The following is a 17,838-nucleotide window of genomic DNA, read 5'->3' as shown; positions in this document are numbered from 1 at the left end:
CTCCAAACCTATTTCCCTGCCGTAGCTCCGCCCCTCCTCCCTTACCCCGCCCCGCTCTATTACGGGTTATCGCTCGGCGTTCCTGGTGGATATGGTTTTTCCTGGAGAAACCACGCTTCCCCTCGTGCTTTCCAACGGCTCCGCCTTCCCGCCGGAGCCTGACCCTTCCCAGCGTGCTCGGCGATTCCAGCGTGCGAGGCCCTCGGAGGGCAAGGCCCCAGGGCCTGGCTTAGGGGCGCGAAAAGCATGCTGGGGATTGTAGTTCGGTAGTCCGCGAGGGCGGCTAGGGGCTGGCAGTAGGAGGGACTCGTTGTCCCAGCGTGCCCTGCGCCTCAGCCCGCGCGTTCGCAGTTTCTCTCTCTCGCCCGCCCTCCCGTTCCCTAGCTTGCTCGCGCTTTTGCTCGCGGTCTCCTCGCGGATCGAAGGGGTTCTGACCACAGCTTGTGGCTAAGAAGGGCGACAGAGGCGGCGGCTCAAGAGAAACGAGGCTGCAGTGGTGGTGGTGGCGGCGGGAAGATGTCGGGCGAGGACGAGCAACAGGAGCAAACTATCGCCGAGGACCTGGTCGTGACCAAGTATAAGATGGGGGGCGACATCGCTAACCGTGAGTGCGGCCTCGGGGGTCCGGGCGTCGGGGCCGGGAGGGCGGCCTCGGGGGTCCGGGCGTCGGGGCCGGGAGGGCGGCCTCGGGGGTCCGGGCGTCGGGGCCGGGAGGGCGGCCTCGGGGGTCCGGGCGTCGGGGCCGGGAGGGCGGCCTCGGGGGTCCGGGTGTCGGGGCTGGGAGGGCGGCCTCGGGGGTCGAGGGAGGCGGCGACGGGCGGCTCCTGAGGGCTGGGGCGGTGCGCTCACGCAGTGTGGGCTAGTGAGGGCCCAGCTCAGGTCTGCTGGACGTGGTGTGGTGGGGAGACTCCGTGTCGCGCCTGGGACCCGAGAGGCTGGGCCTGGGCTGGAGTCTCTGGAGATGCTGGCGGACGGTCGGCAGGGCGGCTGGGAGAAGAGCAGAGCTGGGCCCCTGCCCAGCTCCGACCCTAGGGCGTTGGTAAGAAGGCGAGGTGTACCTTCTGCCGCTCACGCTTCAGTTCACATTTCTGCCTCTGATATTGGTGGCAGCGAGACCACTTCGGAAAGGAAGCGCTTCTGTTTTGTCGCGGCTCCCCGCCGTCAGGAGCCTGGCCGGCACGTGTTGCCAGGTCCCCTGCGGCTGGCCGGCTACCTTCCTCCGCTACGTGCCTGACACCAGCTTGCCTACCACGTGCTTTGCTGTAGTCTTTCGTTCTTTACTTCAACTCCTTCCCTGATGGGGGCCGCCTTCTACTCTAGGGTCAGATCAGGGACCGTTAGAGAGCACCCCATAACTCTTGTTTGACTGTTCTTGAAGTTGTTCATTGTACCTCCAGTCTGCGGAGTTGGCTTTAGTTAGTCGTCTAATTTGGTCTTAGGTGTTTCACAACTTTAGGAGCGTTTTGAGGTCCTCCTCACCCCGCCAGTCAAACCTGTGAATAGTGCTGTTAAAGGGGGTCTGAAGTTAGAATCTCAGAAGTCATCCTTAATAAGATTGTGCTCTTGACTTTCTCAGCAGCTGCCTGCCACTCTCTGCAGATGTCTCGCTTGCTATTTTCTCTCTTTCCAATTTAAAACCCAGTTAGGGGGACACAAAATGCTTGTCGTTGGGCTTTTAAATGGTTTTGACAGTAAAGATAGGCATTTAGGATGCTTTTGATCCTGTGACTGAAAATCTGAGTTTTTTCAGACTTTAAAAAAAAAATCACCAAAACTTGGATCACAAAAATTAAATCTGAAGTCCAGGATGGACCATGGAGAGGGTATCGGTGAACAAATGCTGAATAAATGCTTTGTAACACAATGGATATATGGTGGTTTAAATCAGAAAAAAAATTTTCCTTCTTGCAGTTTATGACTTCTGAGGCACCTGTGATTCGCAGTACCAGCTTGAAACTCTTTTGGGTCACATACTACTTTGAGCTCTGCTATAAGCAGAGTTTGCTGAAGCCCAGGGACTTAGGTTAAGTCTTCTTGACTTGTTATTTGAAGAAATAAGTCTACATAAATTGAGATTACTAACACCCCCTAATTGGGGTGTCTGGGAAGGGAAGAAGGTAGCATTTAACAATACATCAGCTTAGAGTCAGCAGTTGTATGTCTACCTTTTTGTTGTCCCTGATGCCTATAAATTTCCTCCAGTCTGCTTTGCATATGTTGGATATCTTGGTGAGAATACCCTTGAAGTTCATAAATCTGCCCTACCATACCACAGGTATCATCTTTGGAAAGCCTCCCTTGCCTAGGAGACAGGTGGTGCATACCTAGCTGTCACACTATATAAAGGAGGAAAGGGAGTGTTGGCTTTTTTAAGTTCAGGAAAGAAAGGTAGAGATTTATAGAGATGACAGGTAGGTACATTCTAAGAGGCAAAACATATTCCTCTTTTTATCCTTAGAGCAGTGGTACTTCTAAGTTGGACTCAGAAACTCTTAAGTCTAACTTCTAGGTGTTTCTTGGACGTTAACTTAGACAACACATTCAGGACTGATATATGGGATTCTGTTCCCAGGGGTACTTCGGTCTTTGGTGGAAGCATCCTGTTCAGGTGTGTCGGTACTGAGCCTGTGTGAGAAAGGTGATGCCATGATAATGGAAGAAACAGGGAAGATTTTCAAAAAAGAGAAAGAAATGAAGAAAGGTAAAAAACCAATCCCCTACTAATTAACTACGTTTGACCTTTATTGAGTGTTGTTTGTTTTATTGTAATAATGCACCCTTTACCCCAGCACTGATTGAGATATTTGGAAATGTGGAATGGCAAGGGGACTGATCAGACTTAAACAAGACCCTGGAGAAAACGCATCCACTTTTCGGAGGGGCCGGAGGGCTCTGAGCATGAGTGGGCGGTCAGGCTGTGTCTCTTCGCAGGCGTCGCCTTTCCCACCAGCATCTCGGTGAACAACTGTGTCTGTCACTTCTCCCCGCTAAAGAGCGACCAGGACTACGTGCTCAAGGAGGGCGACTTGGTCAAAATGTAAGCCTGTCTAGGGTGAAACGGATAACCAGCTCAGGTTGGGTACATGGGACGGGTGCTCGGGCCTGGTGCACTGGGAAGACCCAGAGGGAGAGGGAGGTGGGAGGGGGGACTGGGATGGGGAATGCATGTAAATCCATGGCTAATTCATATCAATGTATAACAAAAACTACTGAAATGATGTAAAGTAATTAGCCTCCAACTAATAAAAATTAAAAATAAATAAATAAATAAATAAAAAATGTAAGCCTGACCCGTCTTAGAGCGCGCGTCCTTCCTCAGCGCGCACAGCCGTGCCAGTCGTTAACACTGGGCTCTGCTCTGCCTTTCAGCGACCTTGGGGTCCACGTGGACGGCTTCATCGCTAACGTGGCTCACACTTTTGTGGTTGGTGTAGCTCAGGTCTGTGGACTGCTTTGAACTCTGTTCAGCCAGTGGGGGGCTGGGGAGGGCCCACTGCTGCTGTTCCCCCCTCCCTGCCCCCCACTACTGCCTCTTATCCTCACCTACTACCACCACATTAAGTTTTGAGAGTCTCTAGACTCTCAAAGGAGAAGGAAATGGCAGCCCACTCCAGTGTTCTTGCCTGGAGAATCCCAGGGACGGGGGAGCCTGGCCATCTATGGGGTCGCACAGAGTCAGACACGACTGACGCAACTTAGCAGCAGCAGCAGAGAAATCAAAGAAGAAAAGGGGTTTGCTCTGCTGACCACTGGATATATAATGGACACACAGATATTAGCTGATCAGCTTTCTGGGAAGGCGCTGACTACACTTCCTCCTCTACAGGGGACCCAAGTAACAGGGCGGAAAGCAGATGTCATTAAGGCAGCTCACCTTTGTGCTGAAGCTGCCCTCCGCCTGGTCAAACCTGGAAATCAGGTGAGCTGTTTAGTCCAACTCCAAAGCTTCATAGAGCCAAAGATGCATTCAGGATCTACTGCTATTCTGTACCGAAAGAGAAGAGGCAGGAATTAAGAGTTTAAACTGAAGACCTGTTAAATCTTAGTGCCTACCTTAGGTGGTATGATGCTCTCTGTAAGGGGATGTGTGATCCTTTTCTCATGGAGCCTATAGAGATCCTTCCTTTTTCATCTTTTGGATGTGTATTGTTCCCGGAAATAATTTGAGATGGATAGCTCACAATAAAACACAGATAGTAAAACTAAGTTTTAAAAGCTTATAACACAAAAATAATAATAGTACCAGTAAATTGGTGGCAAAGAAAGGCCAAAGACCCTTGCAAGACAATATTAGGAAGCCCAGGGATCATAAATTTCTCATGTATTCATACAATAACATGTTAGACTATCAGTGGAGACTTTGTCTAACACTTAGATTTCAGAACCTGTTCAATACGTGAAGCATCCTCTTTTTCTGTGCTCTCTTCACCCTCTTCATCCGTTTGTCCCCATTATCACTTAATTGCATCATTTTTACTTCAGCCTCTGTTGTATTTTTCTTGCAGTGGTATCTATCAAATAAAGCACTTTGAACAGTACCTGGCACATAGTTAACCCTTTTGTTAGCTATTATTATTTTACGCATTGATTATTTTTATTATTTATAGACTTACTATTGTTGGAAGATACTATTAATGTAGTGGTTGTTGTCTAGCTATGACATGAGACTTTCTGGATTCTTATCCCATTAACACCCACTATTGATTTAAAATGAAATAACTTCAAAATTTCCTCATCTGTAAAGTGGGAAAAATTAAATTGTGCCTCATTCTCACAGGGTTGTGAAGATTGAGATGATCCATATAAAGTGATTATCACAGTACCTGACATACAATTTAATAATACCTATGATTGGGAATTCACTTTCCTTTTTTTCTTGACTATAATTTAGGTGAGGATCAGATCATGATTGAAAGAGGTAAAGAGGGGAAAATAAAACTTTCTGTACCCTTTCAACAGGTTAGAATGCCAGGTATCATGGACTGAACACTGTGATCTGAAAACCTGGGTTTATACCAGGTTCTTTTGGTTAACTGGTTTAACCTTGAGCAAAATATGTAACCCTTCTGAGCCTCATTTTCCTCCTGCAGATTAGCATATAGATTACCATACAGAATTGTTGGCACTAGTCGCCTTACAGAATTGTTGAATAAGTAGACCATCTTTGTGAAAGCGCTTTGTAAAATGGTATGCAGATTTGATTTCTAGGTTGTAGGATGCTAGGGCTATGAAATGAAGAATTACTGAGAATCACTGCGTTTGCTGGAGGATGTTGGAACTCAGTTCTTTTGTGCTGCTGCTGCTCATAATAGACAACATCCTAGTTCCTGGTATTTTACATTTTATTTGATCTTGTACTTCTAGAACACACAAGTGACAGAAGCCTGGAACAAAGTTGCCCACTCATTTAATTGCACACCAATAGAAGGTGAGACTTCAGATAGTGGGGTTGAGGGTCTCAGTATGAGTGGTTTAGCAGAATTAAGACTTTTGTTCCATTGAGCATCCATTCTGGCTCTGGCATAATCCAAGCCCCAAACCTCAGTGCCCCGAGTTTCCATAGCTGGGCACTTTGCTCTCATTGCCTGCTCCGTGGTTGTTCTTGGGTATGTGGGTTGGAAACATCTGGATTCTAAATGAGTGGTACCACAGGCTTTGTCCTCTCTTACAGGTATGCTGTCACACCAATTGAAGCAGCACGTCATCGATGGAGAGAAAACCATTATCCAGAATCCCACAGACCAGCAGAAGTAGGTGCCCTGTATCCCATGACCTTCTGTCATATAAGACTAGTTATGAACTTCTCCTTCCATACTCCAGGCTAATCTGACCACCGTCTCCTCTAACCTGGACTAATCTTATCCACCTTCTTTTCTAAGCTCCAGGAACCACTTATTGCTCCTTATTGTTCCCTTTCCTTTCCTTTTAGGAAGGACCATGAAAAAGCTGAATTTGAGGTACATGAAGTGTATGCTGTGGATGTTCTCGTCAGCTCAGGAGAGGGCAAGGTGATGAACGTTTACCAGAGCCGGCAGAGAGGGGAGGCTGTGGGTGGCTTCCAAGAGCACCAGATCACATGTGATCTTTTATAGGCCAAGGATGCAGGACAGAGAACCACCATTTACAAGAGAGACCCCTCTAAGCAGTATGGCCTGAAAATGAAAACTTCCCGTGCCTTCTTCAGTGAGGTTGAAAGGCGTTTTGATGCCATGCCCTTCACTTTAAGGTACTGCTGCACTTAGCGCGGACAGGACTTGGAGCAGTCTGACCCATAGACCATACAGCCAGATCTCTTTCCTTCCCCCACCCCGCTTGCCCTCCTTCCCTCCTCTTCTACCTAGACTTGTAGCTCCAGCCAGCATGCATGCCTTCTCTCCTTCTCCCTCTCCTAGGAAGTAGTGTAAAAAAAAAAGCAATCCTACGCATGACTTCTGCCTGAGACTAGGCATTATTTAAAAACAGGAACAAAGTGGTAAGATATGACAGGGAGTTAAGGCTACCTGAATTTGTCTTTCCCTCCCCAGAGCATTTGAAGATGAGAAGAAGGCCCGCATGGGTGTGGTGGAGTGCGCCAAACATGAGCTGCTGCAACCATTTAATGTTCTCTATGAGAAGGAGGGTGAGTTCTGAGAAGAGAGTTGTAGTTTGAAGCCCCCCGATTATGGTCCCCTCCTCCTTGAAGGCAAGGGGACATTCTATCAAAACACTTTGTTTCTCTCATAGGTGAATTTGTTGCCCAGTTTAAATTTACAGTTCTGCTTATGCCCAATGGCCCCATGCGGATAACCAGTGGTCCTTTTGAGCCTGACCTTTACAAGTCTGAGATGGAGGTCCAGGATGCAGAGCTCAAGGTTAGTGTGTGATGGAAAGGAGTGGGGACCTGGCAGTTTTTTTGGGAGTGAGGACTGAGTGACAGGAAGTCCTGAGAAGAGCTACAGGGCCAAGAGTAGCACTTGGCATTTGCTCCATGTTCCTCAAAATTTGTTTTCCTTTTTCTGTTTTGCAGGCCCTCCTCCAGAGTTCTGCAAGTCGGAAAACCCAGAAAAAGAAAAAAAAGAAGGTTTGTTATGATCATCCCTCCCTTGTGGGGTGAACCTGATCCGTCTTTATTCACCTTCCTGGGTCATGGTGGGGATATAGGTGTCAGTATGTCCTTAGTTCTCCCCATCTCAGCCCTGACCTAGAGAATTAGGAATATTCTTGTCCTTGGTCCCCCAGACAGTACCCTAAGTTGTTGGAAACTGACACATCTTCTCCCTCTCCTTTCCATGAATGTAGGCCTCTAAGACCGCAGAGAATGCTACCAGTGGGGAAACTTTAGAAGAGAATGAAGCTGGGGACTGAGGTGGGTCCCCTCCCCCAGCTTGCCACTCCTGCCTCATCCCCTCCCACCACACCCCAGGCTCTGAAGTGCAGTTCGACTTCTCCACGCAGGACCGCGAGCAGAGCGGGGTCTCCCTGTCCCCCTCCCAGCCCCCCATCCCAGCCCCTGTCCAACAACAGCCAGCTCCAACTGACTCTGGTCCTGGGAGGCCAGGCTTCCCAGCCACCGAAGACTACTTTAAATAGAAAAGAGAAATTGAATAATAAAATCAGGAGTCAAAATCCATCGTCTTCAAGCCCCTCTTTTTAGCCTTTTTCTACTATTCTCTGCTTGGTCCAGGTTTATGGCCCTACAACAGAACGGGAGGAGGCTCACAGCTGCCACCACTCAAAACTCAGATGAAATTTTTTATACCACTCCAGTGTCAGCATTTTCCCATCTGTTGGGGCTTGTTCCTCTCTCTGTTCCCACTTTCCCCAAGTCTTTTATCAGGCCTCAAAATAGAGAGGAGCTATTCTTCAGACTATTTTTCTTCCACCTGTGGCAGATTCCTTTTATGATCCAGGCTGTCTGGCCAGGCCCCTCCCATTTTTAGGAGCTGGAGCCTGCATTTACCAATGGATTCTCATCTGTCAATTGGATCCTCATTTGTAAATCTTTGTAGTCAGTTTTGTTCTACAGGACAGTTTTTCCTCCCTCCACAAGGCTGTAAAGAAGTAATCCATCTCAACCTTGTCCATTTCTTTGAAGTCAGTGGGGTTCCTCCCTTGCTCCATCTTAGAAACCTGAGCTGGAAGCTCCACTGTGGTTTTGTTCCCTGTTTGAAATATTTTGATCTCCCTTCCTTGAAAGAAAGATGTATAACCAGAGGAGCAGACTGAAGAACCAGAACTCCTGGCTTTCTGAAGCTGTGGACTTGGGTTAATTGCTAGGGGTTTGGAGAGAAAGGTGACTTTTCAGTACCTCTGGCATGCCGTCCCAGGGAACTAGGGCTCCCACTAACTTATGAGGTTTTTAAACACATTGAAAATGACATGGCATTAAAATAAATTTGGATTTGCTCATAATCACGTGTCTGTATGCTGCTCTTATTTGATGGCAGTGGGAGAGTAAGCTGAAGTGATCATTTGGAACCAGTTTTTTGGGGGTTTTTTGACCTTGCCTCATGTCATGCATGGAGAAGGCAATGGCAGCCCACTCCAGGACTCTTGCCTGGAAAATCCCATGGAAGGAGGAGCCTGGTGGGCTGCAGTCCATGGGGTTGTTAACAGTCAGACACGACTGAGCAACTTCACTTTCACTTTTCACCTTCATGCATTGGAGAAGGAAATGACAACCCACTCCAGTGTTCTTGCTTGGAGAATCCCAGGGACGGGGGAGCCTGGTGGGCTGCCGTCTATGGGGTCGCACAGAGTCGGACACGACTGAAGCGACTTAGCAGCAGCAGCAGCATGTCATGCAGGATCTTGGTTCTCCAACCAAGGATCAAACCTGTACCCCCTGCAGTGGAAGCACGGAATCTAAACCGCTGGACTGCCAGAGAAATCCCTGGAACCAATTTTCTTTAGCCATATTCTACTTTTCTAAAACACTGAATACCTTGGGTTGGGGGAAGACAAAAATCCTGGGTTCTATGAATTATGAGTACATTTTCTATGGGAGTTTGGTCTAGTTTTCTGAAGTAAAAACACCCCTTACTGCTGACACTATTCAGAACAATGTTTATTGCACAAAAATTAAAAAAACTGCAAAATGATTATCTTGGTTTAAGAAGCCAGGAAGAATGCCTTTAGGGTTAATGCATTTTTTCAGGCCAGCCTGAAATTTGATGGGTAATGCATGTATTAGAGCATTTTTTATATGAGTTACTGCTGACCTGAAGATATTAAACTGAACACAAATCTCTTCATAAGAGTTTATAGCAATCAACAGGTGAAGTCCCAGTGGGTTTGATATCTTGCAGGGGGTTTTATTTTTGTTTTCAAACACATTACAGTCCATTGGTGACAATACTAGAACCACTTAAGCACTTGAAACAAGGGTCCGAAATTTAGAAACCTGATTTTCCAGAACTAAAAAGGTGAAATGTTTTAAAGAAAACACTAAAAAAGGAATCCTAACAAGCCTCACTCCATCTTATAGTGAATAAGGTGAAGTCTGTATGATGAAGGGTTTTCTTTCATGCTTCATAATACACGTTTTCTGTAGCCAAATCTTATGGTGTCTTTTTTTGGGTGCTTCTGACCTGACGATATCTTGATACTGGGAAGTTGTCATCACCAAATACTATTCGTGCTTAAATATACATGTAGCTTGATCGGGCTTTCCTTCTGTCCATTAACTAGATCTGTTGTTAATTTGACACGACGGAAGCGACTTAACCACATTCACTATGCAGAGGGAGAATCACTGAAGTATTTTCTCAACAAGATGCATTGTGGCCAGGAATGTTATGACATTCTGCCTCAGGCATTGTAGGGAAAGACCACAGTTGACTAGGAAAAAAGTTTATCTTCAACAATAACAAAGGTCTCTTTTTGTAGTATAACAGCTTTCTCGATTCCCCGCTTTATATCTTTTCAATGTTCTGCAATCTTAGAACCGTTGGAAGTTCCAAAATCAAACCTGCAGATATTAGTTTAATAAATAATAAATCAGTAAACGGAGAAGGCAATGGCACCCTACTCCAGTCCTCTTGCCTGGGAAATCCCAAGGACGGAGGAGCCTGGAAGCTACAGTCCATGGGGTCGCTAAGAGTCGGACACGGCTGAGCGCCTTCACTTTCACGCACTGGAGAAGGAAATGGCAGCCCACTCCAGTGTTCTTGCCTGGAGAATCCCAGGGACGGGAGCCTGGTGGGCTGCCGTCTATGGGGTCGCACGGAGTCGGACACGACTGAAGCGACTCAGCAGCAGCAGCAGCAGACCAGTAAAACAAATCAGGACTTTCCGTACAGTCCGCCTGGATCCACAGCAAAATGGAGGATATATCCAGGAAACTGCAACTCCCATGAAGCAACGAGAGGGAAGGCGGAAGTAGCTACCCTTTGCTCGTTTGCACCTCTAGGTCTCTTATTGGAAATATGTGCTCATATCTAAATAATACGATATCCTCATAATAAAACAGGTGAGAGGAATCTTGTACATAAAAATATTGATTTCCAACAGAATTTTTCTAGCTTAATCACTCTTCACACACCAGTGAACTGCCAAAAGCTATTGTCACGCCCCTTGATAAGCCCCGCCCCCTAGGGCAGGGCGATAAAGCGGAGGTGACGACACTGAGTATGCCATTAAATATCCGTAGGCGGGCCCCGAGCGATCTCTCGGCCTTAGCGCCATCTTTTGAGGTGAGTGTTTGATGCTTGTGTTCGTGTTCCGACTACAATCCATAAACATCTGATCTCTGCACTTAGCATCATTACAGCAGACTAACCGCAGACTTTTTTTCTTTCCCCGTAGAAACCTCTGCGCCATGAGAGCGAAGGTAAGCTGTCCCTGCCAGGCAGCTAACGCTGTAAGAATTGGCTGTTCGTAGGGGAGACCTTGGCAAGGGAAATCTGCCATCGTTCCGGGGTCGCCGGGTCCTCAGGTTGTGATCACGAGCTAGTGGGAGAGGAAGGATAGTTTGGAGCGAAGCAGAATAGGCGGTGCGTAAGGTCTGGGGAGAAGCAGAATAGGTAGTAGTAAAGTTCTGTGGCGAGAGATGCTGGAAGTGGGAGAGAGCTCATGCGGGCAGGATTCGGGGTTTTCCGTCTGGGATTCAGGTGGCAGTACAGATTGTTGATGTGGTTTGCTGCGACTAAGCCCTCTACTTGGTCAAGAATCTACCCGCTTCTAAGTAGTGCTCTTCATGAAAGTTGCGAAAGTGTTAGTCGCTCAGTCGTGTCCGACTCTTGCGATCCCGTGTACTGTAGCCCGCCAGGCTTCTCTGCCCATGGACTTTTCCAGGCAAGAATATTGGAGTGGGTTGCCATTCCCTTCTCCAGGTAATCTCCCTTACCCAGGGATTGAACCTGAGTCTCCTGCATTGCAGGCAGATTCTTTACCGTCTAAGCCACCGGGGAAGCCTCCCCTAGTGTTCTTCATATCTCGATCTAAACTTGTTACTGAAACTAATGATACCTTGTTTTATTCTCTGTCCTTGGTTATAATCGGTTGCCAGTGGAGAAAGAAGCGAATGCGCAGGTATGCTGGGACGTAGTTAGTACTGTGGGGTGGGGGGGAGTGGAGCAAAGTGGACAAAACTTGGGACGAACATTTGGTTTAGAAATCCAACAACTTATGAGCAGTCTGGCCAATGCCATGAATTGGGCAGAAGACGACAGAATCGTAATGTTGATTTTACCTGTCCCTTGTATTGGGTGCACATTTAAGACTGGAGGGAAAGACTGAACTCGGGTTTGTGGGCCCGAGGTGTATTCTTATGTCTGGTTTTCAGGCTGAAGCGCAAAAGAAGAAAGATGAGGCAGAGGTCCAAGTAAACTTGTACACCCATGGAAGCCACAGAAGCAGAAACAAGGGAAGCCAGAGGCCAGGGACGCTGGTACAAATTGTGGACTGCATGCCTACTATCTAGAACTTCTCAATGGATCTGGAACATCTATTGCCATTCTGATCGCCTTGACCACCTTTGAGAGACCTACCTTGCTCGTATCAAAGCCGTCCCTTTTGGTCCTTTGCCCTGGACCTGTGATAACTATGGACTAGTTCTCTTCTCAGTTGTGGCTGAATGTAACGTGTACAATAAATCATCTCTTTTGCTGTCTTAGCTGAAGAAAAAATTTGTGTGTTATGTGGTTTTTTATGGTTACACTGGCTGGGGATTCTCTATCAGTAGTCTGTCTACTCCCTGCTGTAGAAAAAGTCAAGCTTTATATCTACAAGTCGGGGGGTGCGGGGAGGTGTGGGTTCCGGTCTCAGGAGCTGCTAGAGTATTGGGTGGCCTTTACTTCCTGGAAAGGGCGTGAACAACAGGGACGGTTTTCAAGTTGATTTCGCGGGCATAGGAGCCATCAGGTCCGCTCTTATCTAGGTCCACGTTACAGAGTTCCACTTTGAGGCATTTTGCCATTGAGTCGCGTTGCCATGGTGACACGCAAAGCTTGCTGGGAGCTTCCTGCTGCTAGACGCGCAAGTACTTTGCACACCACAGAGTGTGGTTCCGGGTCTGATAGCTAGAGCGTCATTTCTTCCGCAGGAAGCGGAAGGGCGATAGGGTAGGCGGCTCTTTGTCGAAGCTAGAGGACCGGCAGGCGGCAGCAGCAACTACGGCGGCGGCGGCAGGTGAGGGAGGCGGGAGACTTAGGTGGAGGCCGCGCCCGGAGGGGAGGAGTCGGGCCCGGCCCAGCGGCTGGGCTCGGCCGGGCTACACAAGGCCCCCCAGGACCGAGTTGGCTGTTCCTCACGTCGTAGGGCCGAACCCCTTTTCTGACTGACCCCGCTTCGCGAGCGAACGCCAGCTCCGTGACGTCACACCCTTGCCCATCCCCTCTGCTTGATGTCACCTGGAGTTCCCATTCCCGCTTCACTTCGTGCTCCCTTAGTGTCCTGTTCGTATGGTCGCCGGCGGGGCTCCGGCGGCACTGCACAGAACCTGCCAGGCGAAACACTTGCTCCGGGAAACTCCTAGGACTTTTTTCCCCCCGAACTCTGGGGTGTTGAGAAGCGTCATAATCACCGCCCCCAAGTCTAACCCGCCATCCCGTTGCACTGTCAGTCGCAGCCCTTGCGCGGCTCCCTTTTCGGAGTTCCTAACCCCAGCCCGACTCTGGGCTTTGATCCCTACATCCTCCGTCTCGAGAAGCGTCCCTTACCCTTTGTTCACTCAGAGCTGGTTTTCCACCTCTTTCTCCTAGGCTCTCCAAATTAGTTCTGCCCCATACTACTCTTACTGGCAGCTTCTCCCCCTGACAGGGGAAGTTCAATTTGAATCCGAAGGAAATCTTGGAACGCATAGAGCTCTTTCCACTTTGTCAGACTTCACTCTTAGAGCTGCAGCCACCCTGTAGCTCTCCATTCTTACCCCTTCTTACACCCGAGTCTCTGTTTTTCTCCTGCTCAGAACCCAGCAGCGATGTGGAGGTGGAGACCCACAGGAGCCCCGGACTTCACCTGAGCTACCTCAGGTATCACGCAATCCTGGGAACGCTGGGTGGGGAAGAGTATCAGATATGATTATCTGCTTCTGGTGGGATTTGTAACATGGGTCAGGCTTGGATGGATGCCATTTGTTATTCAGCAGGTCAGTCCCCTTTTAGTAAAAGTTTTTATCTTTTCTTTTCCCTCTTTTCCTTGATCGCTTTTACTGTTCTGGGACTACTCCCTTTGGAGGAAGCGGACCTCTCTTCTACAGATTCTCTGGCAGCTCTGGCCTGTGATCCAGTCGGTATATTTTCGGGATCACTTTGCCTTGAAAGCAAAGTCAAGGCAACAGACTGGGTGGTTGGGGGCCATGAAGGCCAAAGAAGTTGTAAAGATTCCCTTATACTCAAGGGGAAACAATATGAAGTTTTCCTATTTGAACAGTAGGGGGAGCCTGAACACTGCTTAGGAAAGGCTTAGGAGGTCAGACACGTGGTAGCAAGACTCCTAGTCTTGTTGGGGGTGGGGAAAGGAGAGGGCTGGAACCAGGGCAGTGGACTGACATTCCTGAGATCGCTTGGGCAAGAAGAGACTTAAAAAGCTTTTATAGAGTCTATAAATAAAGAGGATCTTCTTGGGGTGAGGAATGGTGTGGTTTGATGTCAGTGAGATCTTCTCATGGAGGGTAGGAGGGGTATAGAGTGAAGAAAGACAGGTTACTTGTTCCTGTGAAATTAACACCTTTCTATTGCCTTGATCTTGCCACAAATGGTTTTGTCCTTTGGGGGGTCTATAAGTGGAGATTCTAGCTGTCGAACTCTTCCCCTGAAATGGAGGGGAGGGGGCTGACCATCCTAGAGTTGAGAATAGGGGTAATCTGGGAGAGAACTCCAAAAAATGACAAGTTTAGATATTGCCCTCAAGGTGGTGATACCAGTATCTTTACTCAGGACTTCCTGGGGTCAGCATATCTGTTTCTTCACAAAGTCCTCTCCTGACATCCCATGGAAGAGGGGGTCAGGGAAGCAATGTCACCAGTATCCCATTATCTATTGCCCTTAGTAGCTCACCAGCTTATCTTAGCCACAGTTCCTAGTCTCCTCATAGCCTGATCAGACACTGACAGCAGTTTTAATTTTGCTTCCACAAATTTAATAAGGTCAGTACAGGAGGGGAAATAAAATCCAACACTAATCTCTCCCTCTGCCTCTTTGGCATGCCATCATTCTATGAGGTGGCTTCACCCCAACTCTTCCTGCTCCATCAGCCAGGCAAGTGTGAACCATTCTGCCACAGAACAGGAGCACCAGGGCCTGGGCAGGACTTCTGATCAGCCAGCCAGTCCAGGCAGGGTGCTCAGCCGTTAGCTGCTCCACCTCCAGTACCATTGTCCCTCTGGCCTGCCTCTTGCTGGACTGCCTGCCTGATAGGAAGAGTTTGGCCTCTCTGGAGGACTCCAGTTTGACACAGTTCTTCTCTTTCCTAGCGGTCACCAAGAGTGGCAAGAAAAGGAAGAAAGCCCTGAGTTGGGAGGGACCAGGATGCCTGACCGGGACAGCTATGCCAACGGCGCTGGCAGCAGCAGTGGAGGCCCTGGAGGCGGTGGCGGCGAGGAGGCCAGTGGGACAGGGGCAGGTGGTGGCGGGGCCAGCTCAGATGCCATCTGTAGAGACTTCCTGAGGAACGTGTGCAAGCGAGGGAAGCGCTGCCGCTATCGCCACCCAGACATGAGTGAGGTGTCCAACTTGGGGGTAAGCAAAAACGAGTTCATCTTCTGCCATGACTTCCAGAACAAGGAGTGTAGCCGCCCTAACTGCCGATTCATCCATGGCTCCAAGGAGGACGAGGATGGCTATAAAAAGACAGGAGAGCTGCCCCCCAGGCTGAGGCAGAAAGTGGCAGCCGGCCTAGGCCTGTCACCAGCGGACCTCCCAAATGGGAAGGAGGAGGTCCCCATCTGCCGTGACTTTCTCAAGGGTGACTGCCAGAGAGGAGCCAAGTGCAAGTTCCGTCACCTGCAGCGGGATTTTGAGTTTGATGCTCGGGGTGGAGGCGGCACTGGTGGTGGGGGTTCAACAGGCCCCGTTCCCCCAGGACGGCGTCATGACCTCTATGATATTTACGACCTCCCTGACAGGGGCTTTGAGGACCATGAACCAGGCCCCAAGCGCCGGCGAGGCGGCTGCTGCCCCCCAGACGGTCCCCATTTTGAGTCCTATGACTACAGCCTGGCTCCACCCCGAGGGGCGGAGTGCAGACTGCTAGAGGAGGAGAATGCCATGCTCAGGAAGCGGGTGGAGGAGCTCAAGAAGCAGGTCAGCAACCTGCTGGCGACCAACGAGGTACTGCTGGAGCAAAATGCTCAGTTCCGCAACCAGGCCAAGGTCATGACCCTGAGCTCCACTGCACCAGCAACTGAACAGACTCTGGCCCCCACCGTGGGCACTGTCGCCACTTTTAACCACGGCATTGCCCAGACTCACACTACTCTCAGCAGCCAGGCCCTGCAGCCTCGCCCCGTGTCCCAGCAAGAACTGGTGGCCCCTGCTGGGGCTCCGGCTGCTCCTCCAGCTAATGCTGCGCCTCCTGCTGCTCCACCACCCCCGCCCCCACACCTGAACCCAGAGATCACGCCACTGTCGGCTGCTCTGGCTCAGACAATTGCCCAGGGAATGGCACCCCCACCTGTCTCCATGGCTCCTGTGGCTGTATCTGTGGCTCCTGTGGCCCCCGTGGCCGTATCGATGGCCCAGCCCTTGGCAGGAATCACAATGAGCCACACCACCACCCCCATGGTGACTTACCCCATCGCTTCCCAGAGCATGCGCATCACAGCCATGCCACACTGATGGGGCTGACGGACACTCCCCCGGTGTAGTCTCCCGGGCTGGGGTCGAGGGGCCTTCACCCACTCGCCTAGCCCTCCAAGGCCCTGTCCTAGGGGCTCACTCATGAACTAGGATGAGAGACTGCGAGGAGTTTGCTTCTGAGAAAGGGTTGGGTTGGTGTGTTTTCTCCCACCTACCTTTTATGAGGGTCCTCTTGTCCGTCTTCTTCAAGCCTCAGAGGGCTTGCATAGGAGTACAGACGGAGGGCAACAGATGAAGGACTGACTGAGGGGCTGTGTGTCCTCTGATGGGAATTTAGGGGACATCCTTGGTCTTGTCCTCTTTTCTGCACAGCACAGGTTCCAGCACTGGCTTTGGAAGAAAAAAATACCCTGCCCAGAGGGGAAGCCAGGAAAGAATAGGAAGTGGGTGGCCAGGAGAGAAGGCCTGATAGGAGCCTTCAGACAGTTTGGGGCCTAGTTGAGTTGGATAATACAGGAACTGTTTCTGGGCCCGTGGGAAGATGGGGACCATAGTACTCCAGCCCAGAGACTAGGGGAGCATTCATTACCTTGGCTTGACCTGGACATCCAGAGGGCAGGGCCAACCACGTTCCAAAGAAATAAAAAAAAGTTATTTTTGACAAAGGAGGCAGTGAAAACTTGCCTAGATATCCTGTGTGGAAGATGGGAGCAGTAAATAGATGCTATGCCAAAATGGAATAAAGACCCCACTCTCACAGAGCTTGGGTGAGGATGGATGAAGGCCAGTGAAGAAGGGTAGGGGCCCAGAGCAAGATCAGATGGGGCTTCAGGGAAGGTACTTTATGGGGTAAAACCATTGGAGCCACCTCATCTAGTTTAAAAACAGTCCCATCCATTCTGGTTCCTATCTGCATGTACTATTCCCAGGTTGCCTTAGTAACCAGGGCTCCCAGGGTCATTTAGGGGGGCAGGTACTAAGGAGGGTGGATGTGCTGGGAAATGGGAATGGGATATGTGTCAACAGGGCAGGGCAGGTGGCAGTTCCTCTCCGAGTCGTTGACAGCAGCGTCCCTCCTACCGCATCCTTTTCTCAGTTCCCAGCGCCGTAAGCCTTCAAGGCTTAAGAGGTGCTGGGGAAAGGAGAGTTCTTCTGGGGACATAAGCCACAGGGTTCGTCCCTTACTTCCCTCTGCTTCCACATAAGACCACAGAGGTTTTAAACCCAGTGAAGAGCCAGTAAGGCCAAGGGTCCCAGTAGCCAAACCTCAGTTCCTCCTCAGCTCATGGCTGGGGTAGGGGAAAGAACTCAGGGGAACAGTCTAGGGGGACAGTGGACTTGGGGATAAAGAAAGTGATCCCAGCACATCTCGTGCTACCTCTTGCTCTTGTTTGGTGGGTCGTTCAGTATATCCTGGGATTGGAGACGGGCTGAGTCACGGCCAGTCATTCATTTTAAAAAGGGGAGGGGGCGCTAAAGACTGAAATGGGCAAATACTGAAATACTGTTTGTGGGTTCTAGAAGCCACACATTGATAAGCTTAATGTTGATTTTCTGATATAATTCTGGATTATTAAAGAGATGGTTTATGAGCATTTAGACAAATGTGATCATAGATACC

General features: G+C 49.6%; 2 protein-coding genes and 1 long non-coding RNA gene across 3 annotated transcripts; all 3 read left to right on the top strand.

The window, feature by feature from the left end:
* Positions 1-342: 342 nt before the first annotated feature.
* On the top strand, positions 343-8,391 carry PA2G4 (proliferation-associated 2G4). Its single transcript, XM_020884188.2, has 13 exons — positions 343-604; positions 2,573-2,701; positions 2,932-3,037; positions 3,370-3,439; positions 3,827-3,919; positions 5,365-5,428; positions 5,672-5,750; positions 5,930-6,008; positions 6,093-6,226; positions 6,525-6,619; positions 6,724-6,851; positions 7,007-7,060; positions 7,279-8,391. Exons 1-13 carry the CDS (start codon positions 517-519, stop codon positions 7,342-7,344), a joined length of 1,185 nt encoding a protein of 394 aa, XP_020739847.1. The 5' UTR covers positions 343-516; the 3' UTR covers positions 7,345-8,391.
* Positions 8,392-10,680: 2,289 nt separating this feature from the next.
* Positions 10,681-12,094, top strand: LOC110131491 (uncharacterized). The gene is made up of 3 exons (XR_002312195.2): positions 10,681-10,810; positions 11,489-11,511; positions 11,765-12,094. It is a non-coding gene; the product is annotated as an uncharacterized lncRNA (long non-coding RNA).
* A 2,854-nt stretch (positions 12,095-14,948) lies between these two features.
* On the top strand, positions 14,949-17,812 carry ZC3H10 (zinc finger CCCH-type containing 10). The gene has a single exon (XM_020915668.2). It carries the CDS (start codon positions 14,949-14,951, stop codon positions 16,254-16,256), a length of 1,308 nt encoding a protein of 435 aa, XP_020771327.2. The 3' UTR covers positions 16,257-17,812.
* Positions 17,813-17,838: the final 26 nt, after the last annotated feature.

The sequence above is a fragment of the Odocoileus virginianus genome, chromosome 24, assembly GCF_023699985.2.
Source record: "Odocoileus virginianus isolate 20LAN1187 ecotype Illinois chromosome 24, Ovbor_1.2, whole genome shotgun sequence".
Classification (NCBI taxonomy): Eukaryota; Metazoa; Chordata; class Mammalia; order Artiodactyla; family Cervidae; genus Odocoileus; species Odocoileus virginianus.
Note: the sequence above shows the minus strand (reverse complement) of the source record. Positions and strands in the feature narration are given on the sequence as shown.

Coding starts and splice junctions, on each gene's coding strand:
- PA2G4 (XM_020884188.2), top strand. CDS start 517: ATGTCGGGCGAGGACGAGCAACAGGAGCAAACTATCGCCGAGGACCTG. Junction 605..2,572: donor GGGGGGCGACATCGCTAACC/GTGAGTGCGGCC, acceptor TTCTGTTCCCAG/GGGTACTTCGGTCTTTGGTG. Junction 6,009..6,092: donor TCAGCTCAGGAGAGGGCAAG/GTGATGAACGTT, acceptor GATCTTTTATAG/GCCAAGGATGCAGGACAGAG.
- ZC3H10 (XM_020915668.2), top strand. CDS start 14,949: ATGCCTGACCGGGACAGCTATGCCAACGGCGCTGGCAGCAGCAGTGGA.